General features: G+C 39.2%; 2 protein-coding genes and 1 long non-coding RNA gene across 7 annotated transcripts; all 3 read left to right on the top strand.

The window, feature by feature from the left end:
- The first annotated feature begins 1,948 nt into the window (after positions 1–1,948).
- On the top strand, positions 1,949–20,525 carry LOC135471454 (uncharacterized). 5 transcript variants are annotated; one of them, XR_010444443.1, is made up of 4 exons: positions 1,949–2,708; positions 17,251–17,318; positions 18,920–19,005; positions 20,217–20,525. It is a non-coding gene; the product is annotated as an uncharacterized LOC135471454 (long non-coding RNA). The 5 variants fall into 5 exon arrangements; XR_010444444.1 differs by lacking the exon at positions 1,949–2,708 and adding an exon at positions 12,797–12,835; XR_010444441.1 differs by lacking the exon at positions 1,949–2,708 and adding an exon at positions 13,654–13,746.
- Positions 6,814–8,661, top strand: LOC135469688 (uncharacterized). The gene is made up of 2 exons (XM_064748249.1): positions 6,814–7,188; positions 7,738–8,661. The coding sequence occupies exons 1-2, from the start codon at positions 6,814–6,816 to the stop codon at positions 8,140–8,142; spliced, it is 780 nt and encodes a 259-aa protein (XP_064604319.1). The 3' UTR covers positions 8,143–8,661.
- LOC135471451 (histone H4) lies at positions 11,832–12,178 on the top strand. The gene has a single exon (XM_064750698.1). It carries the CDS (start codon positions 11,840–11,842, stop codon positions 12,149–12,151), a length of 312 nt encoding a protein of 103 aa, XP_064606768.1. The 5' UTR covers positions 11,832–11,839; the 3' UTR covers positions 12,152–12,178.
- Positions 20,526–26,725: the final 6,200 nt, after the last annotated feature.

Raw genomic sequence — 26,725 nt, 5'->3', positions numbered from 1 at the left:
ACACCTGTGGATGTATAGATATACAGTTTAAAAAAAAGTAAAAACGTGTCATTAGACAGGAAGGCTGCTGAGGGAAAGAGGAAAGGGCAAGTAAATCCTAAAACCACAGAAAATAACAGTAATGTACTAATATCATCTGTTGGTGGATTATTCATCGTTGCGTGGAATCCCATCATGTTTGGACAGGCCCTTCAGCAAGCAATTGGCAACGTTAAAGTGGTCAAGAAAATAAACGGTAAAGACCTACTAGTAACATGCACAGGGCCGACACGGGTAAAGAAAGCCCTGACATTAACTGAATTGATGGGGCGGGACATAGTATGTAGGGCACAAACATCTACTTATTCTACTCGGGTGGGGGGGGGGGGGGGGTTATCTACGGTTTAGGTGAAGATGTTACGGAAGAGGAAGTTCTTGGGACCCTAAAAAAAAGCGGTGACTAAAGAACAGAGATTGTTAAAGGGAAAAGAGACAGTTCCTACAAAATGTCTCCTGCTCTATTCGACTTAGAAAACCTACCTGAAGAAGTACATTTAGGATATGAAGTATTTAAAGTTGAAAATTACGTCCCGCCTGTTGTACGTTGTTGTAAGTGCCAGATGTACGGCCATATTTCTTCTGACTGTAGAGGGCGCCAGAGATGCCCGAGATGTGGGAGGTCTCACACATTTGATGAATGTGATAAGCTGGACTATCCGTAATGTGTAAACTGTGGGATGCTGCACAGTTCGGCGTATCTTGGGTGTCCTGGTCGTAAACAGGTCTGTAAGGCACAGTTTATCAAGGTAACATAGAAAATTTCATTTGGACAGGCACTAAAAGCAGTACGAGACGACGAGAACCACCATCCGGAAGGGCCAAATGAGCGTGCTTTGTTCGTAGGTACACCATATGAAACTCCTACAGAGGAATCGCACCCTGTTCAATCTTCTCAACCTCCACATTTTGAGTAAGCCTGCTAAGTCTATCAAGCAAAGCCTGTAATGAGATCAGTATTCACTCAAACTAATGCCGACAGCGGTTCCCAGACTGAAGACATTTCTTATAATATGGTCACTTGTTTACTGGCCGTTTTTACAGAAATTATGCTAAAGGTTTTTGAAATTTCGGATGCAGCAGGTTTGGTTAGGGCGGTATTTGAAATAGCCCAAAACCACTTTGGCTCAGAGCATGTTAATTTCAAGCGCCTTAGTGGTGTACTAGCCGCTCTGTCTTCCGAAGAAGAAAATTCATAGTGAATAGTATTGTAGCGATTTGTTTTTATATATATATCTTCTTAACGATACAGATATCCCAGTTCCAAATCACACCATTTACTACAGGGGAAAGCACAATATTGGTAGCGTGAAGCACCCAGTGTCGAACTCTGGAACAATATCTGTATACTGCTGGAGACGTTCGCTACTATGGATTCTTTTGAATGTCAGCTCGGTCAGTCCGTGTCATTCAGTAGTATGTTTGGGGAAAACACTAGTTAGCTCTGAACTTCGAATAACCAAGAAAAGTCCGATTTTTAAGGTTCAACAAACAGCAGCAACAGTTTTATTAAAATAGAGTGACAGGAGTATGTTAATATATATATATATGTAAAAGTGCCAGTACTGTGTACAAGCACAACATCTGTACTTCAGATGGTTCAGATAACTGTGTTAGGGATATCTCAGGGAGGTATTAAACCTAGTACTGCTGTGATAGTGGTATGTCCCACTGGTGTCATATAGACAATATGTCAGCCATGTGTGGGGACATTATCCGTAAATAATACTTTCAGGTCTTCTCTGGGAGTAACAGTTCCAGAATTGGTCCAGTAATAACTTGGGAAAACGAGTTTCAAATTCTGGGACTCGGCGTCTCACTGTGCCGAAACTGGGAATCCCAGTCCCCTGATTGCTCAGGGGCACTTATGCACAAATTCTCCCAGTATAAATGTTTCAGCTCTTACTTGGGAATTATAAAATTTTGGTCCAGAAAATCCCAGTGACAAACTATTGAGATATACTGTCTCAATCATGGTTGGGAATATCAGTCTCACAGCCTGGGAAAGTCAGTCCCACAGCCTGGGAACACTTGTGTCACAATTTGGAACTAGCAGTCCCACTGTCTCTAGGTATGCTCTAAAGCTGAAACCCCACTGCAGTGCTGACAACTTATCTAGCTACCACTTCACACTGTTTATATACATGTAAAATACCTGCCTTAGAAAGCTAACTAGGTGGAAATTTAGATGTTAACACGACGGTGGTCCGAGATCATCTGGGACTAAAAGTGGGAATTTGCCCAGTATTTATAGTCTACACTCATAAATATTCATGAGTACCAAGGATGGTACTCAGAGCACTGATTGGCTAATACCAAAGTAACAACATCTGTGTATAGAAATACTATACATGTACATGCGTATCTAATGTCATGGCACATTTTTTTTTTCTTAATAATGGAAAGATGAACAATAACTTGTAGGTAGAAAGGAGATGAGCCTGTGGAGTGAAACTATTTACTTTCGCAAATACAAGTTAATGCCCCTTTTGAAACTCTTCAATATGAGTTTAACACTAAAGGATGTCGTAAAGTAGACAACCTCGTCTAGCGGCAGTTCACCGTGAACGACGATCGTGCGCGGCGAAGCAACAACAACAACCACAAAAAAATGATTTAGTGTCTTAAACTTGGTACAAAGGACGTTTTATGCCAAAATCATGCCACAGTCAGTGAGTACAAATGTTGTTTTAACTGGAAAGATGCCGTACGTGGTTTGTTACAGCAAGAATATGTCCAAAAGTAATGGAAACTCTACTCGAATTTGTCACTTCAAAATATTAACAATGGCGGATGTTTCGCCAAACTTAAGGTCGCTAAAAAAAACTGTTGTTTACAACCTAGTCAAACAATATCTGATCATCAAGCTTGGAGAGAAACTCCTTCAACATGTCAGTGTATTATACGTGAAATATGGTGTTCTGATTAAGTCATCAAGTGTTAAAATTCTTACGTTGGAAAGGACAGGGGTCCACGGAAACTGTGTCCTTCAAAAGTTATATCAAGGCGCCAAAAACAACTTGCTCTCATGAGTGCACAAAATACCCTGTCTCTATATGTTAAAAAAATATATATATATATATTTCAAAATATTCCACAAAAATTCTAATTTAATTAAAGGATATGTCTAACCCATAAAAATTTACATTCTACAGGTAAAACCTGTGTCTACGTTATGGACAAGGCAGAAAATTAACCCCTAACCTCCCATGCAATTATATGAAATAATATACTGTCTCTAGCAAAATCGCCACAGTATCCACCTCGTATCTGTATTACTTAGCATCTATTACCTCTGTAATGGCTTTTAATGTCCTACAATATAACGTTCAGGCTACACGGTCTCATGGCCAGGAGTTCAAATTTCATTTATCCAATGTTTCTCCAGCTCCGGATGTTGTATGTCTCCAAGAGACATATTTAAAGAAATCTATTGATTTCACCTACCCTGGCTACACAATATATAGACGTGATAGGGATACAGGGGAGAAGGGTGGGCTGGCTATTTTCTTAAGAAATGGGCTATCATATTCTGAAATAGAGCTGCCCCACTTTACCTCTATAGAATGCCAGGCTGTTAATTATTCTACCTTATATAACAAATCTATTACTGTAGTTAACTTGTATAATCCTTGTAAAAAGCTAAACCCAGTTGATTTTAATTCGATTCTATCCTTTTGCAAAAAGTCATATTATTTGTGGAGATTTTAATGCTCATAGTCCTTTGAGGGGTGGGGAAATAACACACTAATGGAAGAACAGTTGTAGATTTTATCCAAGAAAATGACTTAGTTAGTCTAGATGATGGTACAGGAACACTCATAGACCCTTGTACAGGCAATACATCAGCCTTAGGCCTTGCAATATGTACACCTGATATCAGTCAAAATTATACTTGGTCTGTGGAGAAGACCTCTCCTATTGGGAGTGACGATTACCCAGTTTATGCTATATACAATTTTCCCCACACGTCAACAGCTTGGGACAACCGTTGGAAAGTACATAAAGCCGACTGGGATCTGTGTAGACATGAATGTATAAAATCATTTTCAAGTGATACATTCAGTGAAGATATTGATATATTTAGCAACAACATACTTGAAGCTATGTCCACTGCGACAAATAACTCTATTCCAAAGTCATCTGGAGTAGTCCAACCCAAGATGCGCCGGAAGAACCGAGCGTGACGTACTAGATTAGTGGAGGACATCATATGTAAGAAAGCCAAAGCTATCGCATAGCGGACCATCAAGAGAACGCAGAAAGAATGCTGGCGAAAGTTCTGTTCTAGTCTAAATGCCAAGTCTACCATCAAATCTGTATGGAACAAAGTTAATTCCCACAATTATATCTGACGGGGTAAAACATGTGTCCATTGAGGACAAAGCTAATGTTCTGGTTGATGCGTTCTCCTTTGTGTCCAGTTCAGACAACTATAATCCAGAATTTATCCCACATAAAAATGAAGTTGAAGAAATGAACCCTTTTAACAATGTAGCTTTTGATGATATGGCCATTAATGACGACTTTAGTATTACAGAACTGAGACAAGCTTTATCTCCGCATGTGGATTCTTCCCCTGGAGAAGACGCCATCACGTATTAAATGCTTAGAAACCTGCCTGAGCGCTGTCTTAACACGTTACTTTTATTGTACATTACTATATGGTCAAACATGAGGTAACCATCCACCTGGAAGAGAGCTGTAGTCATTCCAGTCCCTAAACCTGGAAAAGATCAGTCCCTACCATCATTCTATCGGCCCATAGCTCTAACGTCGTGCATCTGCAAATACATGAAAAGAATGATCAATTCCCGGTTAGTGTATTTCCTAACAAAAAATAATGTTCTGTCCTCTGTACAGAGTGGATTTCGGTCTGACAGATGCACTACGGATCATGTGGTGACAATGGAAACTGAAATACGAAAATGTTTTTCTGCTAAAGAGCATTTATTTGCTGTTTTTTTTTTTTAGACATCGAAAAGGCGTATGATATGGTGTAGAGGACGGGTGTATTAATGAAACTAAAGGATATTGGTATAAGTGGGAAAATGCTAGGATGGATAAAAGATTTTCTAACTGATCGTTTTATTCAAGTTCGTGTCGGTAGGCATTTTTCTCAGCTACGCCCTGTAGACAATGGGGTGCCACAGGGGAGCGTTTTATCACTCACTCTATTTAATATAGCCATTAATGATCTGCCGAAAGCTATTCATCCTAGGCTTAAATGTTCGTTGTTTGCCGATGATAAAGCCCTATGGATTCGTGCTCGAAACATCAATGTTTGTAGGAGATATATCCAGCGAGGAATATATGCCATCATGGAATGGAGCAATAAATGGGGTTTTAAATTTTCGTCTACTAAGACTGAAGGGGTTATCTGTACAAAGAAGTCTGATAAAGAGGTGCTTGTCAAACTCAACGATTTGCCCGTTAAAATATCCAAATCTTTCAAGTATCAACTATACCTGGAAAACATCTTCTAAAATTATATATCGGCTATTACATCTATGTACTGACCTTCATTTTATGGGTGTTTCAGTATCACTCGAATGGGTACCGGCTCATGTCGACGTACCTGGCAATGAGTTGGCCGACAGTTTAGCTAAAGAAGCACTTTCATTTCCCCATATTTCTGTTCATGTTCCGTTATCTTTATCTGAATGCCTTAGTTTTATTACTCCCAAGTTTATTGACATCTGGCAACAAGACTGGGACAACTCAAAAAAGGGTAGAATATTCCATACGCATAATCCATCCGTGTCCCTTACCTATAGTTTTTCTTTACGTTGTCGCCACGATGAGATCCTTGTATTCAGGTTTTTATCCGGCCATATACAAACAAATTCATATTTATTTCGTTTCGCTCTCCATGATAGAGGCCTCTGTAAGGAATGTATGGTGGAGGATAGCACAGACCACTTCTTGTTACATTGTCAACGCCATACTTACGCACGAAATTTATTTTACAGAGAATTGCGAGCCCTGGGAATTAAAACGATAGACACGAAATGCATTTTATGTCCCAGGAACAACACCAATAAGGTATTTCGGGCAGTTGCCAATTTTTTTAACCCGTTGCCATCGATTTTAAATTAATCTTACGAAATAAGGGGGAAAAAATTTGTTTTAGGTATTTATTTTACATGGAAATATTTCAGCTGTGAATTTGTTTTTATACTCTGTGACTATGTATCTATATGTATTGCCGGTATATGTCTTTAACACGGAACTATATATGCTAATGCCTGTCTCCCCTCGTCTATGAGCCTAACTTGCCCTGAACCTAATATATATGAGTGCATATATTTACCTATCTAATGTATACATAACAAACTAAGGAAAAATAAGCCAAGCCAACCCAATATCACGTAAAGGTGTGGCATGCATCGCCCATTTGGGGCGGAAAACGCCAGAAAACATTACACTCATGTATGTGTGATAGGAATTGGCCTTTAAAATGGTAGTAGAAATGCCTGTTATTTTTGAGCAGCTTCCAAACCAGTTGATCTTAATGTCTGAACAAAAATATTATACCTTTTTCCATTAGCAGATGCATATTGTTGCATCAAGCAAAGCGGTCTGTCTTGTCTCCACTTTTTCCCAGTTAGAAGTTCAAATTTTTTTTTTTTGAGGATCATTTCTAACTCTAACTTAGCACCTCTGACGACATTTTAATTGTATATAATCACACAAGCTTTGGTTAGTATATGCAGTAAACTGCAACCTGTTATACATATTGTTAAGAAAATGCAGTATGCATCTCGAATGCTTAGAATGTTTAGTTTTGTTTCAGTCTTTGTCGGTAAAATAAGTCAACGTATAAGGACACTGCGTTTCAAAGCGAACAGCCAAAGCCCTCGATCTCCCTCTGAAGGAAGCAGTAGAAAACAACTGAAACTGTCATCAAGGGGTCCAGTGCAAGCTTCCACTTCCACCAAAACCATCCCCTCAAGAATGACTTCTGGCGAGGAATATAAGAAAAACGTTGCCGAATTACAGAAGGAATGGGAAGGGCCTTGTGGGAGAAACGACATCAGACTCCTTCTGGGCGTGATGCGCAAAAATCGGTTGCAGTGGATAAGGACAATAGAAGATGGAAAAACATCTCCTATTCTGCTAAACTATCCCTGTTTTGCACAGGGAGATTTTGTAAGTGCATTTAAAAGGTTGGTTGGTATATCTGACAAATAACAGCATGCCTCCAATTCTGATGTGCTGAAAAACATCACTCAACAGTTGAATCTTCAGAACTTATTATTTATGTATTTCTTACTGTATATGTACTTCTGAGCAGCTCTCCAAAGAGCAAAGGTTTAGCCTTGTTAAATTTCTTTTTAGGAAAGTGACACTTTGAGGGGAAATACTGCTCATTCAGCACCTTGAGAAACTGGTCATGAAGGATCGCGGCAAAGGGAAAAAGTCCAAATCCTGCCTTTCCATTATCCAGGCAAGTGCAAGGTGCAACCACATACTAAGTGCCATTATCAACTGATAGCCTTGAAGAGTGATATCATCTGGAGATCAGAGTCTGTTACCTGTGTCACATGAGCTATTGGAGTGTAAACTGTTTCAGATAGGGATTTATGAAATTAGAGAGCAGAAAACTGACTTCAGATAATGTGGAAGCAGATTTAGCATGAACACAAATTTCTAACAGAACTTAGAAGTGGGGGAATTGTGAGTATTCTCTGAATACAGCAAAGCGAATATCCAACAATATTAACAGAAAGTGCTAATTTACATTTGTTTTTATATTCTGCAGATTCAGCAGTTGGATACAATCCCGAAAAACCTCAGAGTGCTCCCTTGACACCTCGATCTGTTAGGGTTTTCCTTGCAGGCGACACTTTCAAATGTGCATATGTGTTGGCAGGTGGAGAGTTCATATTTACAAACACCGAGAATGCCTTCAACAGGCTAATACTTCGCATGGCTGTGTACTATGTCTTTGATATGTCCTATCCAGCCATATATTCCCCTCTCTTGTGTATACTACAACACTGGGTACTAGAGGACCTCTACACTAAGAAGAAATGTTCTAACTGGATAAAATTTTCAAAAGTATTAAACCAGGCTACACCTCCTGTCTCAGTAGTAAACTGATCACACAGAGTAATATGTAACATGTTACTCATGTGTAAGGCGTTTTTGACCCACTGACCAATGATAAATTGTGCTTGTTTGCATTTTGGTATGTGTGGGAATCCACGGACTCATGATAAATTCTGCTTGTTTGCATTTTGGTATGTGTGGGAATCCACGGACTCATGATAAATTCTGCTTGTTTGCATTTTGGTGTGCATTTTGACTAACTGGCAAATTAACTTTTACATCATCCCATGAAAACGTGGGTTTTATTTGTGTCAATTTTTTTACATGTATATTATATAAGCCACAATTGATGAAAGAAGTGTGCTGCATCAAGCAATCTATTGGCTGATTTCTGATTTGCTAAATGCATTTTGGCCAACCGGTAAACTTTTTGTTGCAACATTCACTTTAAACATGAGCCATCATGAACGTAACAGACTTGGATTATTACAAATGTCATTTGGAAGAGCACTTTGTGATTTTAATAACCAGAAATAAATGTTAATAAAACTTTTAAAACACTGTTTCCGGGGTTGTTGCTGTTGTTGTTGAAAATGGTTTAATTTTTATACATATCATCCTTATAAACGACGTGTATATGATTGACGTATGACCGTGTATATGATCAACAGATCCATCCCAGCGTTTTTTCCCAAACGCGTGGGCCTCTAATAACATGTTAATACATTAATTTTTTGGTTGAATGACAGTTAATTGTTACAGGTAAATCAACGTGTTCAAGTGTTATCCCATTAACATTCAAACGTGTTAATCCAGTATATTCTCGGTGTTGTTGATTTAACATCTAAACATGTTTACGCGTTTAATTTCGTGCGTTAATTAATAAACACATCCTATTTCAACGCCTACAAGTGTTAGTTAACTGTTACAGAAAAACGTTATTAACAGTGTTATTTTAATAACACTTTTATTTGGTGTGCACCCACACAAACACATTCTATTACATCACTAAGACAACAGACTTTCTGTTAAAATTAACACATTACTTCTTAATTTACACGTCCTATATATGAAATCTTACTTTCATGTAAGTAAGAGGACAGCCTCTCTCTATATATACTCGCCATGATGTGCATGTCTGGAATTCTGCCGATGTGGCGATAAGGCATAATCATTACATATCCCCCATGTAAGCATCCCATACACATACAGGTTGCTCACTCACTGCTCTTCGTCTGCTCTTCCCATGCATGCATGCAGCGGTTTATATAGTGTGTAGCGCAGTAAAATGACAAACGTCCACAAACAGCAATCTGAGCACTACTTAAGGTGTTAAATTGTGCTAAATTAAGCGAAAGTGAGTGGACCGAGAACTCATCCATATAGCTCCTATATTTATTTATTTATTTTATTTATTTACTTGCTTACTTACTTGTTAATTGCTATTTTACGCCGTGCTCAAGAATATTCCACTTATACCACGGCAGCCAGCATTATGGTGGGACGAAACCGGGCAGAGCCCGTGTAGCTCCCAACGTGTATGTCCACGTATATATAAATAAGTCACAGAATTGATGCATGCATACATGGACTCACACAAAAAAATGTAATAATAATAATAATGAAGAAATAATAGATTCTGTAAGACGGGTCCGAAGCTGGGGGACACGTTATCATGCACCCTTTTGTGTCGAAAACAAAAACTAAATGGCCGCCCATTGTTAAAGCATGGAGGAAAAGGTCACTTTTTGCCATGGATTTCGCTAGCCACCTGTTGGGCCTATAGTTTTCATTTTCACAATAAATTTGCCCACAAGAACCCTTCATCAAAGTGCACTCCAAATGGATGCAACACTTGCCCGCCCAAAGCCAGTACTTCCCCAGGCAAGTGCGCAACGTTTTTACATTATGTGATGTACGCCCGTATTTATTTTATTTTAACTTTATTTTATTCTTTTGGTGGCATTTGAGTGTACTCGCGGGTCTATATTTAGCCTACATGTAGATATACGTTCATATATATACTACCTTAAACCAGATTTTTGGCGACTGGAGAAAATGATTACACATCCCTGGACTGGTGTGTGTGTTATATCAAGTTTCTTGAATAGCGAGTAGGCCTACATATTTTGTGCAAGCTTGCACGGAAGTCCGTGCGTGCCATCTATACATCCGTGCATGCAGCATTGTAGTTGTAAGGAGATCGACATGCATACATTGGCAGCAATGGACGCCGGAGTATGGACTGAGGTGCTTTCCCCATCGAACATACGTTCAGTATATACATATGTAGCAAACCAAGTAGAATACATGTATGAAGACATTCTAGATATTGCAGGTACTGGTACGCGTGGAGCAATGTCACAGGGCAGTGCATAATGTAATAGGTTTAAGGTTAGGGGCTTGTGCACGAGTGCCAAAACAGAGCTTTCCATTCTCTTCTGATTGCTGCATTTCTCCATTCAAACTTGAAACGGATGTACCAGTAGTGCTATCAATTGATGCACAAAATGAACGAATGGCCCATGAAACAATCCGGGCCTATATGAAGTCAAACTAGTTAGCCACATGATCCCAATACGAACCATATATATGTATATAGAAAAGCCTCTGTGGGTGTGTTTGCATCACTGGAATGAGAAGTGGGGAGGGGGTGACGGGGGATTGGGGCGGATAGGAGAGACTGCTTTTTGTCGAGGGATGGCACCATATAGATGCGCGTAAAATGATGCTGTTGTTAAATGTATAGTGGCATATACTTAGCTGTAGCTGTAGACAGCACAGGTCCGGGCAGGCATGCAGGAGAAGCAGGCTGACATGCAGGCCATGTAGCAGAGTTGGTTTTCGAGTGGCCGTTCAGGGGGAATAACTCTAAAGGGAATCTTTCTCATCGGTCCAGACCAAAATACATGGCGAGCGCCAATCAGTGAACCTAAGTTGGAAAGTGCATTGCTGCTGGGGCAGCGTGTATATAAGATCGCCCGTCTCCGATATGTGCGGTATGCTCTCAAAAAAGTCAATGTGTCGTACGCACGTTTTGTACACAAGATGTGTGTGCGTCTCAGGTAGGCCTACTCATGCAATTTGATCACATTAAAAGTGTATGTATACGCTTGTTTGCCTGTCTCTTTTCACAGTTACCCCCATTCAGGACTTTGCCCAACATTTAGTGCTTTTCCGTGTATTCAGATTTTGTCCATGCACCTCTACCTGAAGTATGGAATCGATTTCCATGAAACTTAGCATATATATGCCTACATCTTCTCTGTAATCTATGGCGTTAAGCCATAATCATTCATTCTCTGTAATCTAAGCTTGTGGGTGATGAAGGTTAATTACAATCGGGTAATTACTTTCATAATTAATCCCGTTATGGTGCTTGGTACAATAATGGATTTTCATGTACACTGCATTCTCTTTGTGTGTGTGTGTGTGTGTGTGTGTGTGTGTGTGTGTGTGTGTGTGTTTGCATCACTGTGGAATGAGAAGTGGGAGGGGGTTACGGGGGGATTAGGGCGGACGGGACAGACTGCTTTAGATCGAGGTATTCCTTAACGTGTCGAGGTATGGCTTTGTATGCTGCGCCTGACTGGCAGAGCCAAAGCCGGCCCGCGCTTTTCAACCAATCACCGCTCAGATAATTGTATACGCCGTGCTTTCGTCCAGGTCCGAGTCGTGGGTATATAAAGCGCTGCCGGGCTTGTGGTCGGCATATTTCTACTTGCTCAGCGCAATAGAAGGTGTAGATATGTCTGGACGCGGTAAAGGAGGCAAAGGTCTGGGAAAGGGGGGCGCCAAGCGCCACAGGAAGGTTCTGCGTGATAACATCCAGGGTATCACCAAGCCAGCCATCCGTCGTCTTGCCCGACGAGGTGGTGTGAAACGTATCTCCGGTCTGATCTACGAAGAGACCCGCGGTGTCCTCAAAGTCTTCCTCGAGAACGTCATCCGTGATGCAGTCACCTACACCGAGCACGCCAAGAGAAAGACCGTCACAGCCATGGATGTCGTCTACGCCTTGAAACGCCAAGGCCGCACTCTGTACGGATTCGGCGGTTAGACTCCAGCTCCTCTCGGACCACCAGCAACAACAACAACCCAACGGCCCTTTTCAGGGCCAACCAAATATTCCCGAAAGAGATCTTTCAGTCTGAGCACTAGTGTTAAATTTTCAATATATGCATTCACAATCAGCTTGGTCAGTTCATGTCTGCGTGTTTCAAACGTGAGTAAACGCATGTCGATTTCCTCGTTCAGTGTGTAACGTGTACTCTGGCAATGCAGTTTTTATATTTATACTTGAATACACGCACGTGCATATTTTCTCCCAGGTATGTGAAGAAAACCTGTAGTATCGCCTATAATATATAGTTGGACACCGCCGGTTCGCTTCACCATGCAAGCCCATTTATGAAGTCAAAAAATACATACAAAGATAATATATACATGTACATATATGATATATGAACCTAGGCCTACCCGCCCGGCATGAACTTCCAGTCGGAACACTTTAACAAAGGATCCCTGCACATGTTAACGCTTCTCTTTTAATAGAGTACTCTGCATCCCCAACATGAAACATTGCCTGCACTCGTACACCATGGCTTGACCGCAAATTGTTGGACTCAATCAGATCGTATCTTACAAACCTGGCTGTTTCGTCCAATCACAGCAGTTCTTACTCGGGTCGATCAGTGGCATATGTAACTTCAGTTCAATGGAAGGTGTTGCTACCTCAGCTGATGTAAGCTCACTTATTTTTACTATTTTTTAAGTAAAAATTTATACGCGTCATAATTAATCCAAACAGTGCTCGCCAATCTGTGAATTACGCTTGCCATTCTGTGCCATTTGAGTTCATCAGTGTACAATGTAGGCTAGTTACAACAGCGCAAACTGTCAAAGTTGTTGTTGTGCTCTTTATTTTAGCAATGTTAGTGCATCACGTACTCATCCTCAGTATTTAATAAGTCCAACTTAGTAGTTGCAAACGTAAGGTTGGTGGTAGCTCTATGTGGCTAGGTTTGTGCAGAAATATATGTAAGCATTTTCTTTCACCGCACTCTTTGGTTCTCAGTGTGCTATCCTCAACACACTGGTGTTGTCCACAGTTAGCCCGAGACCTCGGTCTAAGAGTGGCTTATATATATACTGGACCGCTAGCCATCCTTAGCCCGAGAGTTGTCTGCACCCAATTTCGGAATATTGCTTACAAAGAGCTACAACCTCGTCCAATTCAAATGCATGAGTTTTAGATTCGTCCTGAATACACATGAAGCACGGCTATTCTGAAAGCTAAAATATTTGCGCACATCTTGCCACAGCCGCTACTCGCCTTTACATCCCCACTCTCCTGTAAATCTTAGCTGAAGTCAAAAATATGGTTGTATTTGGCAGGTCGCCATGCGCTGGCATGTTTTTAAAATTGGGTTAGCGAGGCACACATGCGCAGCAGCGGATAACCTTTCCGGAAAATTTCCGGAAATTGAAATTCTGACGAATTGCCAGCTGTTGCTTTCAACAGCAAATGGTAACAGTCAGGGTGCGTTTTGTCTTTTCTGACGTACCTGCCACATCCTTTGGCAAAAAACTATCAAGGCCTTCACACACCGTAATGCCTATGGTACCCAATTTTGAATGGAGCGGATGTCGAAGGTAACCCCCGTTTTTCATTTGCTAAAAAAATAATTTTATTCTGACAGTTTGCACAAACTGTGAGGTCTGTCATTTTGTGCCATAGGCTTCTATCAAATTTGAATCTCCTCAGTCACATGGCTTTGTGCATGTCAGAACTGACAGCCAGCTCAAAACATAGTGACATAATGAAAGGTCAACCACGAATGCACATGGGCGGGTAGCAGTAACATGGTTTAGTAGGTCAAAATGTCAACACGGCATGTGAGCGTAAGTCACAACTGTGAATTATCTTAGATTTACTGGCCGTAAAGGGTACAGAATGTTGGAAAACTTGGCAGAGGAACAGAGGATGACTCGGTGAACATAATTCATTGGAGTTTTGCCCTGTTAATGCATGTACTGGTACATTTTGCACAGATTTTTGTTGCGCATAGTTTCTCTGCGCTTGGCTATTTTTACATACCACTGTTTTAACCTGGATGACTCCTCGGCTGTGATCTATGCCTAACCCCATATTAAAAGATCACAGCCGAGATCCTTGCCTAGTTCGCAGTAGGCCCAGTGTATGATGTGGTTGCTCGTAATGCCTGTCCTTTTCTGCGACCTATGTATGTCAGTTTAGTGATATGCTACATTTTGGAAGTATGCACTACACCCTTACTTCTATGTGTACATCACCTACTGGCATCATCTACCATTCATGCACCATGTTTCAAATTTCAGTATAATCACTCGGAAGTACTTCTTTACATGCATGTTAAATTTCTGTTTATGCAACCCATCAAACCTACAGCCATTGCATATGTCACATATCCTTTTTTTAATACCATTGAAACAAGATTGGCCTTCTTGTCTGAGGGAGTTAGGGAGTTAGCACGCCAGTGCTGCCATGTGACCCAGTCGCTAAGAGATCAACTCTAGCTCATGCTGGCTTCCTCTCTGGCCGTACATGAGAAGGTCTTCCAGCAACCTGCGCATGGTTGTGGGTTTCCTCCTCACTCTGCGCAGTTTCCTCCCACCATAATGCTGTACTGGAATGCTCTTGAGCGTCAAACACCAATGAAATAAATAAATTTATCATTTATACAGTATGCCAACAACATGTACCATTTCCAGCATGCACTTGTTCCCTTCTTTAAATGTTGCATGCATCAAGCTCCCATAACATTCCCCTAATGCATGTTTATGTTATGCCATTCTCGGCTTCACACTGTCTCAAAAATGCATTTGTGTAAAACCTCTAATTGTGTTTTTGTGTATGGTTAGCAAAAACAGAATGCTGTGAAGTACTTAATTTTTGCATAGAACTAATTTTCGTATCAATAATTTACTGCAAAAAATAATTTCAGCGAAAAATATCCAATATTGAATGATGTGCTACAGGTCGTAGTAATAATGAAGTGAAATCTTTGCCAGGCAGATGGAGTTGAGCTAAGAAAGCCGGTGGGCCAGCTAAATTTTTTTACAGTAGGGAAGGTAAATTATGGTTTAAATATGTACAAACTCTGATACTAAGGCTTTGTTGGTATAAAACAAAGTGGGAGTTCATTCGTCTGTAGTTAGATTAGTCTTCACTGTGCCAGTAAAGTGAAAGAAAAGCACATTCTCGCATGTGCTGGCTTCTAATGAATGTCGCTGTGATAAGCGCTATGTCATTAGCTGTGTCTCTCTTGTGATCCAATAAGTTCTAACAAACTGTGAAGTGTGTATAACACAATGGCCGTTTGACAGCTACAGCAATGTTTGCGGTTTCTAACCTGCTACAGAGGACGATTAAAACTGAAAACAGTGCAAAACTTACCGTGTTGCTTGATAAAGAATGAGTGATTGGCGCCGATAATGGTGAATTCATATGTTTTGTGTTAAACTGCTCAAAAGGTGACAGGTCACTTTGCCAGATGTTTAAAAGTACTCATCAGTGAATCAAAAAGAAGTGACACCTGTTTGAGTACTGCTCACAGTAGGTGCGAAGATAATCTTCTTACGTAGTGTTAAAGCATCCCCCATTGTTTTAATCTATGATCCAGATCACAAGGATTAGTGACACTGCAGGAAACAAAGGAGAATTAAAGCCACCCATGATGATTCAGGTTTCACGTGCTTGAATAATTTGGGCCATATCTTATCTTGGAAAATTTAAGATTTTAAGATTTGTCTTTCAGTATTCTCTTAAATACAGAAAAATTAATTCCAGCGAACATAGTTTTGGAGAAAACCCACGAAAATAAATTCCAGAGAATAATAAGGACTTTACAGTAATCCATTGTGTTCCAAGTTCAACTGCTTGAACATTCCGTCTTATTCCTCAGTATTTTAATCTCAGATGTGTTTGTGTTTCCATCACACTTGTATATTCTTTTAGATCATGTTACATGAATGTCTATTTTACGCCTGTGTCACTTTTGTGTTTAAGTTTTATACATGTAAACTATGTCCAGAAAATCTATGCTAAGCTTAACTCTTTGTACAGAAACTATATTATTCTGGTTCCCAAAACCATTAACTAGGCCATCATATGGCTATAAACTTGTCATGTGTTACCAATGCAGATTCTAATCAACATACTGCTTCAGTTATTTTTCCTCAGTTCTGTTAGTATTTGTGTATTATTTCAATCTCATGGCTGTATTAAAATCATACAAAATTTCCAGGTTCTAAACATATTTTGTTTTCATGTTCACACATCTGTGGCTTGTGCATAGCTGTATATATGTACATCTTTTACATGTTGAATTTTTGTTATTTCCCCCCCCCCCCCCTAAAATGGCTTTTGTTGCTCTCTGGCATCAGTATGCTCATGTATTGCAGCTTCTATTATCAGCAGCCTCTATGGTTAAACTTTGTAGCTTATGTCGTACCCCGGGCGTCAGCATCTGCATCTGATAATGGAGAAAATGATGTTAAACAAAATGTTAGGAGGTGGTATCTTAAGAAGTACTGCAGGTATTGAGCTCAGGGTTTGCACACTTGTAGAGCACAGTATAGGGTTGGTATCTTACAAAGTATGTCATGTATTGACCTGAAGTTTTACATACATATAAATCTCCTTGAGCATATTAATTACTGTAAATTACCAAATTCACGATTTCAGTTCTTTATGCATTGGGCCGAAGTTTTGCCTTCATGTGTCTCATACAGGCGAGCCCTTTGGTAGCAATTATAAGTTTAGCATAACATGTTGTTGTTCATTTGTTTTTATTGCATTCTTACACCATTACACTTTTTCTGTAAGCCTCATACTGTTTGTGTTGCTCATACATGCTCTTGATTAAAGCCTTCTCTTATAATATATCGATAGTGTGCCAATTGTTTTATGACCAGAGGCTTGGTCATTTTCCTAACTAATCTAAAGTATGCAACTAATCGTTGCATACTTCATTGTTATCACATTGATTAAATGATGTAAAGTTTATCTTAAATACAAATCTCTTATAACATTACTTGAGTTTCCTTTTATCATACATGTAGTATGTGTTCGGTGAAAAAAAGCATAATTTACATGTACCTTTTTTTAAATTTCAGGTTTACTTATCCTCAGCATTCTTGTCAATATGGGGTAGGCCAATCTTTTCACCTTTTATGCAACATTGGTAAGGACATATCATCTTTCAAGTTTATCAACAGCCACCTATTTTGCCATTTCAACCATGAACTCCTGTTACATTATCTGTTTATGTTCTTCGTTATAGTGTTGCAAATCATTGTAAAATACATAGCAACATGTAAAGATGGCCACAGTCAACAAGTGTGCTACAATGTCTGTATATGCTACTAGTTTTGCAAACAAAGGCACTTCCCAATTGCACTCAAAGTTGCAGCAAGTGGTCTACATCACTCCTGGTGCTGAGGTAATACCTAAGGTTGCTTTCAAAACATTTGCCTTCATCCAGTATATTGTAGTTTGCAGGCAGTGGCCCAGTGGTTAAGATACACAAGATACATATAGCCACCCCAGTTTGGAAGGCAATTGTACATTTCCCGCTCTTAATTTTTATGGCTCCTTAAGCATGACAATAATCCGTCGACCATGGATTGTGTGGTCGTCATCAAAGAAGTTGGTTTCAGAAGTAAAATTCACACAACACAGAATGCACTTGTCTAGCACTGCCAGTCAAAACCTGTGTGTTGGCAAAGCTCACCAGCTGCTGACCAAAGGCCTATGTTTTTTTTTTTTGGGGGGGGGGGGGGTGGGTTGGGGCACAGCCATGGTCTCAGTGAAATGCACAAATAATCAAATATTATGCAGTATCAGGGCCATATGTAGAGCCATTTAATGTCCACAAAACAGTTCGTCTCTGAAACTGTTGCACACCCAAACTAATCAAACTGTATTAAAACTAGCTGACATACTGAGCAAAAATATCACAGTTTACCAATAAAAAGCTTTTGTTTTCATACCAATTTCTCTCATTCACACACTTCAAAACTCCCAAGCATCAATTTTAGTTGCATTTCATAAAATGTTACCTTTAATGTTTGGCATCACAACCTTCTAGTTTTTTCTACACATGGCCTTCAGTATTGCTTCAAACCAAAATCAAGTAAGGTCACTTTCATATGTATATCATTGTTTCACTGTTCATCATATTGCCTCTCCATCAGTGCAACTTCGTTATGGTTCTTCTTATCAATCATAATATTGGGTCAATTTGGTTAAATGTGTATATGTAGATCAAAGAAACTGTGTATTAGTAACCCATTTTGTTAACTTGTCTCTTTGCACTGATTTCCTCCTCACAATTTTATGTTCCTTGTTGCTACATGTACATGCACTGTGTAGCTGCAGGTGTTTCAGTTAATTAGTAACAGTACTAATTTTTACTGCCAATTCTCAAACCAAACCAGTTAATTTAAATAAAATCCTTTCAAAATATGTGGTTAACTGTGCATGTAGTTACATTTTTGTAACGGTCACACATTAAATATTATTCAAGGCACAACCATTTGCAGCATCAGCGGTCATCTCATGCCCTCCCTTAGCATAATGTATGTAAATCATGTAGGCAACACTTTTACAAAATATATGTGTAATCAAGCTAACAAGTACATAAATACACCAAAGCGATCTTTTCACTTAAGGTTATCATGTCTTTTCTGATATATATATATATATGCACTACATAATATTATTCCATTTGCCAAAAAAATTGTTGTACATAGTTATCTTACCTCCAGCTTTATTATATTACAGATTCATTCAAAGGCATCTTCAAGATCCTTGTCAACCATGATGCAAGCCAAGTGCTGACATTCACCTTTCGTAAAACACAAGTACATGTGAGTGAGTTATGCAAATAAATTCTCCCACCACCGGTACTTCCAAATGTCATTCTTGTAATAAAAGTGTGACACAGTTGCTTTAATCTGTTACAGTTTAGCATTTAACCCATTATTGCAAGCCATAGAGTATAAAGTGTAATGGTTGCCAGTGCATTTACAGTATAGACAGTAAAACCACAGCAGCCATCAGTGTTATTGTTTGCAGATGCGAACAATATTGGTGTCTTTAAATTGCACTTGCAGATGGTGCGTATATTTGGTCTTGTTCATCTGTGTGTCTGTTCAGTCAAAACTTGTCATCAAATAATTGGCTTATATTTGTGAACTAAGTTCCCTTGTACTCTCACTGGCTTCCACCATAATGCTTTCTGCTGTTAAATACGTAAAATATTCCTCAGTCCATTGCAAAACACCAATCAAATAAGTAAATAAACTAGCAGCATCGTAATATTCACCCATCTCGATCTCCTCTCAGCTACAATATACACAACACAATATCTGTACTGTAATACTGTATATTACTATACAAAGTATATGTACACAGAGGTATAACAGAGTTCATGTATGGCCCAAGTCAGCTGCCTGTATTCAGAGCTATTCGCCTGTCACCAATGCAGTCGCAGTCAGTTCATCTCCTCTGCGGTCCTAGGTGGCAAGGTTTGGTAACAACTGGCAGGTGGTCGTGGGTTTTGAGCCCAGTTTCCTTCCACCATAATGCTGACCGCTGTCGTATAAGTGAAATATTCTTCAGTATGGCGTAAAACACCAAATAAATAAATTGTGGTTTTCCATGGGCACTCCCATTTCATTAACCCATAATACTCATGAACATTATACGAGTCAACAAGTCTTCAGTACAGCATTAACAAACTATCAGATAAATAAATTAGAAGCATTCTGCCAAATTCAACAAAACATGCAATTTACTTGCAAATCCTAAAAGCCAAATTAAATTATGTACTGCACAACTGACTCTTCAACTCCTGGGTCAGTGCTCATGATTGCCTCATTAGCTTCAGTTAAGTGCATTCCTCTAGAGCTAGTTGTTGTTATGTAGTGCACACACTACCCACATTATGTGTTCTTATTTATTTTTGATACCTGTTCACATCAGCCCAGTGCCAGATGGTTTTAGATATAAATGCTGTTCATGCAACAAATTCTGCTTGGTTATTATGCTTTAAAACACCATCTATTCTTCTTTTCAGATCCTCTCCATTCCTCCCACGAGTACAACAGAAGACAACATTTTGGGGTGACTAGAGACAGATAAATCCATCATCTGCAATTAATCCTGCCATCTTTGATGAACACTTCACACTTCATTTTATATTTTCACCATTTGTGACGCAAACCTTGTTTCTGCACAGGTAGTCTAAATCACCTCTGTTGAGGCTTGTTGTCTCAATTGGTTTTAATCTCGGTGCATGCAATACAATCCATCAGTTTTCTTGTAAATCATCACTTCATTCGAATAAAGTTTGTCATTTGATTTAAAATAATAATCGAATATAATATTCAATTTTGTTGTCTTGAGTGAACAAATCATTACTCAGTTCTTCATCAGGTTGCATGGTCATTAACTTACTAGTATTCTTTTATATCATCAAATTAGAAATACAACAGTTAACTATTTCTGCCGTCTGTTTCTCCTGTACATCTTTGGAGCAACTTGGAGGTCTCTGAACCGTATCCAGATGTACAATACTTTTGAATCTTTAGGCCTCATCAATTAATATTTCTGTTTTACGGGCAAAATCTTCTTTTTCTAATGTTTTAAGGCAGTGCAAATATAAAACTCAAAAATCATCTAATTTGTGGCACATGTGGATTGTCCCAGTAATTGTTTAAGACATATTTATGTTATCCAAAAGCCTTCAAAAACAGGAAAATCACAAAATAAAATGGTTAATTTTCAAGTTTATTTTTGTTCCGTCTTTCAACCTTTATTGTTGGCTCACCTGTAAAGCATAAATATAATTGCTGTATCCTTACATTACATGTACTAGTATACTTAATCAGGTACTCTTCATTTCCGTGGTCAACGCATATCATTCAGTCATCATTCTTCATACATATGGCAAGCATCAATGGGGACAATTGTGGGTGGTGCAACTACAACGTACACACAGATGGATGCCTCAAGTTGTCTTGTAATAGCACACAGCTACATGAAGCTTGGTTAGCAGCTTGGTTAGCAGCTTGACTAACTCACAGACAAACAAAGTGTAGGTTCAATCCCGGTGCTCGCAGGCAATCTCTGCTTTCCCAAACATCATAGGCACTTGGTATAGGTCACGGTATGCAGTATCTCAGGGTGCTGTTGGGCAGTCTTGCATTCATTCAATACCCTGTGCCTTGCATTCTAACATAATATAAACATGCCCAAGGCTGGTGGTTTACCCTGGACAGTTTCCTCGAACTACAAAACTCGTTGCCATTGCGTAAGCAAATCAATTTATTAGTCAACATGCAGGCATATGTACTAAGCTCAGGTTTTGCTCACATGGGGAACACAACACAATGACATGTTCCATAGCTCATGCTCTGTTAACATTTTAGCTACCCAAATTCTTGTAATTTTTGGGACATTTATTGCAAATGCTGAAAGCATAATATTAAATTTCTTTCCTGGCTTTTTGGAAAAGTAAAGATATGTTGTTCGTTAGATGGTATAGCCTTGTGAGTGAGGCTTGGGGCTTAAAGTCATATTTAACAATTTTACAGTTATATGACGATGAGGGAATGCTTAGGTAATGTGCCTCCTTGTTGCAGGACGGAATTCCACCGCTCTTTTATCTAGTGCTGCTTCACTGAGTCGCTTTACCGAAGGGAAGTAAGGCGCCCCGCCCGAGCCATCATACTGATACGGGTCAATCAGTAGTTGCACTATCCCCTTCATGCTAAAAGTTACAACTTCCTCTTTTAAGGAGACACTTGTTTAAGTTCATATCCTTTATGCTTTGTAAGTGTATTAAGTACCGTAAATTACCAAATTCACGACCTCAGTACTTTATGTGTTGAGCTCAAGTTCAATAGGCAGGAAACTCTTTCATAATTTCAAATCCCAAACAAACAATTGTCACACTGTACATTTTTTTCCCATGTTACCTTTACATGTTAAATTACATGTATCATCATGGCAAGCTTTCAAACCAGCCCCAGTGGTTAACTGTTGTACCAAATGTAGGATACCCGTGGGGAGCATTCTCTTTGACCTGAGCTTGGTACTTGTTGTAGAACAGCGCTACATGACTATGTTTCCAGAGAGCCCCTGGGTATCATTCTCTCAATATATTTATTAAAAAGCTTTTATTTTCTATTAATATATAAAAGAGTAAAATATTAAACATGTGTCCAGTACTGCTAAAACAAATTAACACAACTATAATTTTATGTCTTATTATAAGTAGTATTAAATATAATGTGTGCATATAAACAATTGCATTGTTATTTATGTGACCAAGTGTAGTTTGCCATGTAATACTGTGCAATTGTGCAAGTCAGTTAGTGTAGAGCACTATGACGCTGTATACCAACTGTCAGTACACACTAATCGTTACATATGTTTATTGTGAAGCCATAGTCCCATTCAAAGTGTCCCACTGCACTACAGTCATGCTTACAATGGCTTTAGTCTGTGCCATCCTTACTAACAATATTCACAGGATACAAGAAGTAGTGTATTGTTCTATTTTATAGAAACTGTTTATCCCAAACAACTGGACCAAGTTGATGGAGCCATTGAGCTTGAGTGGAATGTTGAGAAGATGCTGAAGCAGTCTGGCGTGTTTTCTCATCAAAACACAGCTCTCCTCTCTATGGAGAATCATCTGCTGCCATCACATGCCATTTTACACACCGTCTGCTCAATATTCTCTCTGTATAATGCACACACTACACCAGACCTTTCAAATCCCACCCAGTTCTCTGTACAATCAACACACTTCACATATTAAACCCACCTTTTGTAGCTCATCCAAATATTCGCACAATGCACACTCTTTAGCCCACCCAGGTCACTACACACCTACTTCCATATCCCATTCAACAGTGTACAGACACTACAACCCACTGCCCATAACCCACCCTGGTCCCTCTACACACACTCCAACCCACCTTTCACAGCCCACCCAGGTCTGTATAATAAACACACTACAGCCCACCCAGGTCTGTGTAACAAACACTTGACAACCTACCTTTCACAGTCCACCCAGGCCTGTATAATTAGCGCACTACAACCCACCTTTCACAGCCGACCCAGGTCTGTTTAATAAACACACTACAACTGCCCTTCCACAGCCCACCCAGGTCCACATTGATGTCTTTTTCCACCTCAACGGATTATAAGTGGCTGCTCTGCCATCTTAAGCATACCATAAACAGTTATAATTATGATAGTATTATAATTTTGCCGTTTGTTGTTGAATCAATGACAAATTCTTGTAGCACTATCTAATGAGAGAATGATATCTGTGTATGATGGTGTCATTCTCTTTTATTTTGGTTTAGACAGTATTTGATTGTATCACCTGACTTAAACTTCATGCGTTTTACGAACTGTTCAATCACGCGAGCAGTCGGTGTTCCCTGAATGCCTTATTAAACTTGTCTGTAACTTATGCGGCTCACAACTGAGTCGTATCCCAGACTGCAGCTGAGTTATACAGGTGAAAAAGTTTTGTTTTAGCTTTTGTACACTTTTATGCTGTGTACAAATGTAGACGCAAAAACCTTCATATCCAATATCTTCATATTGTTTGATAAATGTTTAATAAAGGAACATGTTTGTGTCATCATGTAGGCTATACTGGATTTATGCAGATTACTTAGAAATCTATGTTGCTTACATCACACGGTGCATATTACTGTGGATTATTCATTGTGGCAAGACCCACACTAGCTGTGACATTCTTGATATACACTATATTATTCTGTTGTACTTTTATCAGCCTACTGAGACTGACTATATGGTAAGACTGCAAGCTCTCAGTGAAATAGGACAAGAATGTTTATAAAATTTATCATGGACTTTGCATTCCTTGTTTACATATTTATTTCAGAGCTTTTTGTACAACGTGGTTAGATTAATGTTATTGATGTGTAATAAACATGCAATTACTAACTGCTCTGGTGTTTTGAAATGTCTGGTTTTGTTTAATATGTCATAGCAATGGATATTATTAACGAAAACACGGCGCACTGAATATCGGGGCCTCCTTGGCTCAGTTGGATAGCGCGCTAGCGCAGCGTAATGACCCAGGAGCCTCTTATCTGTGAGTTCAAGCACAGCTCATGCTGGCTTTCTCTCCGGACGTACATGGGATGTCTCCCACCAACCTGCGGATGGTCGTGGGTTTCCCCCTGGCTTTGCCCGGTTTCCTCCCATCATAATGCTGGTCACCGTCGTATAAGTGAAATATTCTTGAGTACGGCCTAAAACACCAATCAAATAAATAAATAAATAAATGATTGAATATCTGATAAACATTGGTTGATGTTAATTTAGGGGTCTCATGGCAGGACATGCTGTAGTAAGCCGCTTTATTGACTGATTGCCATTTAGCGTCAAATTTAAGCAGTTTTGCCACGTTACAAACGTTGCTTGGTGGTCTTTTTCCTTCGCGAACATCCAGAAAGGAGAATCAACATTTTACCCGTCGGAAGATGACAGTGAATGCAGTTAGTTTGAATAGTGATATATATTGAATGCAGTTAGTTTGAATAGTGATATATATATATATATATATATATATATATATATATATATATATGAGTAAAACGTTAGAGTATGTAACATTGATCTGCGCATTTCAAAACAAGAGGTACCAAATACAGATACTGATTCTTTACACGTTAAAGTCGTAAATATTTGCGTCAAATTGCATATATAATATCTGTCATCAGTTATTTCCTGAGGAAAACACCACGTACAACGTTCATATGTTATAGCACTTCGTTGGCAAATTTAGCTATTTATCTAAAAAATTGTGAAGTACGACGTTAAACCGCAAGCATAGATACATACATAGCTATTTATCTCTTTGGAAGTTTACATTGTACTCAAGAATATTTCACTTATACCACAGCGGCCAGAATTATGATGAGAGGCAACCCGACAGAGCCCGGGAGAAACCTACGACAGTCCTCAGGGTGGTCCCAGGTCTTCCGAATTAAAGTTGGAGAGAAAGACAGCATAAGCTAGACTCGAACTTACAGCTATCAACACTGGTGAGAGGGCTCTTGGATAATAATGCTGCAATAGCTAACTTTGGACATCTCCAGGGCATTCCGAGAGATGAGCTAGCGGTCCTCAGTGGTACTAAGCCACGTGCTGCTCTATATGGATTGTTTATCCAATTAATATATTGCATATGCCGTGTATTTCTTTAATTTCACCGGTATGTCGAATTTCAAATATAACAGGCTAACAATGACCCAACCCTAACCCATAGGCCTATATACGCACTGCGAACTGAGTTATAAGCTGCCACTGCTGACTCGTGCTAGTGCTGCTGAATTTATACTTTATGTAAGTAATGTGGACACAGTATGTCACACCTATTCTTAATTTGAATAAAACATCGCATTTCAATAGGAAAAAAGGTAGCATTCACCTAACCCTAGCCTAACCCTGGACAGAGACACCTGCTATTTGAGTGATGAACTGGCACTTCGGGCTCCTCAGCCACTTGTTACCGAGTCCATTCATTATATACGTAGGCAGAATAAGTTGTGTATTTTCTTGATTTTATGTGAATATAGTTCTGGAAACAGGAAAAGGTAGATTTACCTAACCTAGACATATGAGCACTGCTATCTGAGTGAAAACCAGTGTATAAATATCAGCCCTACCTCATATTATAAGCAGGGCTCAAATTAAACAAATTCTGTATCACACGTACTTTCATCCATTTTCTTGCTGTAGATAACATACTATGTATTCCTTTGGAAGGTCTGCAGCAACCTGCGGATGGTCGTGGGTTTCGACTGGGATATGCCCCGTGTCCTCCCACCATAACACCTGCCGCCGCCCTACAAGCGAAATATTCTTGAGTGCGGCGTAAAACACAATTCAAATATATTAATATATAATCAGGCACAGTGTCAGAGAAATAGCGCATATTGACAAATAAATTTCGATTTGGTTATGTCTTGGTTTGAAGTGAATTTGGACTCCCAACCTCACCACTTCACAGAACCGTTAAAGACGAAGGAACATTAACATGAAGAATATATCAGGTAAAAGACCATTAAACACTGTAAATAAACATATAGTTGGCGTTATACTGTGTGACGGATACCCTCTGGGGTCGCTACATCCAACTTTAGAACCTGTTTAAAACCCATAAAATGGTTGGAAATTTTTTTTTAAAAATCCATGGACCTATTTTGCTGGACAGTGTTTCTTGTAAATGATTTCAGCCTTTACTTTGACATGAAAACATTTCTTCATTGAAAACACGAATATAAGCCAACAGAGTGAGCGCAGAAAATTGTATGAAACTTGACGTATTTCTTCTTGATATTCTTTATTTGTTTCGATTTCACACGGTCAAAGGTTGCATAAAACTTAGAGAGAAAAGCCTGGTTTATGGTATGCACAAATAATGGGGATATAGTTCTCTTTTTGCCAGATTAAAACTTTGAATTCGAAACTTTTAACAGTATTAGTTATTAATTAATGATACAGTAATTATTTATTACACTGGAATGG

Source organism: Liolophura sinensis, chromosome 7 (assembly GCF_032854445.1).
Source record: "Liolophura sinensis isolate JHLJ2023 chromosome 7, CUHK_Ljap_v2, whole genome shotgun sequence".
Classification (NCBI taxonomy): domain Eukaryota; kingdom Metazoa; phylum Mollusca; class Polyplacophora; order Chitonida; family Chitonidae; genus Liolophura; species Liolophura sinensis.
This window is presented reverse-complemented; position numbering and strand designations above follow the sequence as displayed.

Excerpts from the sequence above, each read along its gene's own strand:
- LOC135469688 (XM_064748249.1), top strand. The coding sequence starts at position 6,814 with ATGTTTAGTTTTGTTTCAGTCTTTGTCGGTAAAATAAGTCAACGTATA. Across the intron at positions 7,189-7,737 it reads GTTTTGCACAGGGAGATTTT|CAAAGCGAATATCCAACAAT; the intron begins GTAAGTGCATTT and ends CTCTGAATACAG.
- LOC135471451 (XM_064750698.1), top strand. The coding sequence starts at position 11,840 with ATGTCTGGACGCGGTAAAGGAGGCAAAGGTCTGGGAAAGGGGGGCGCC.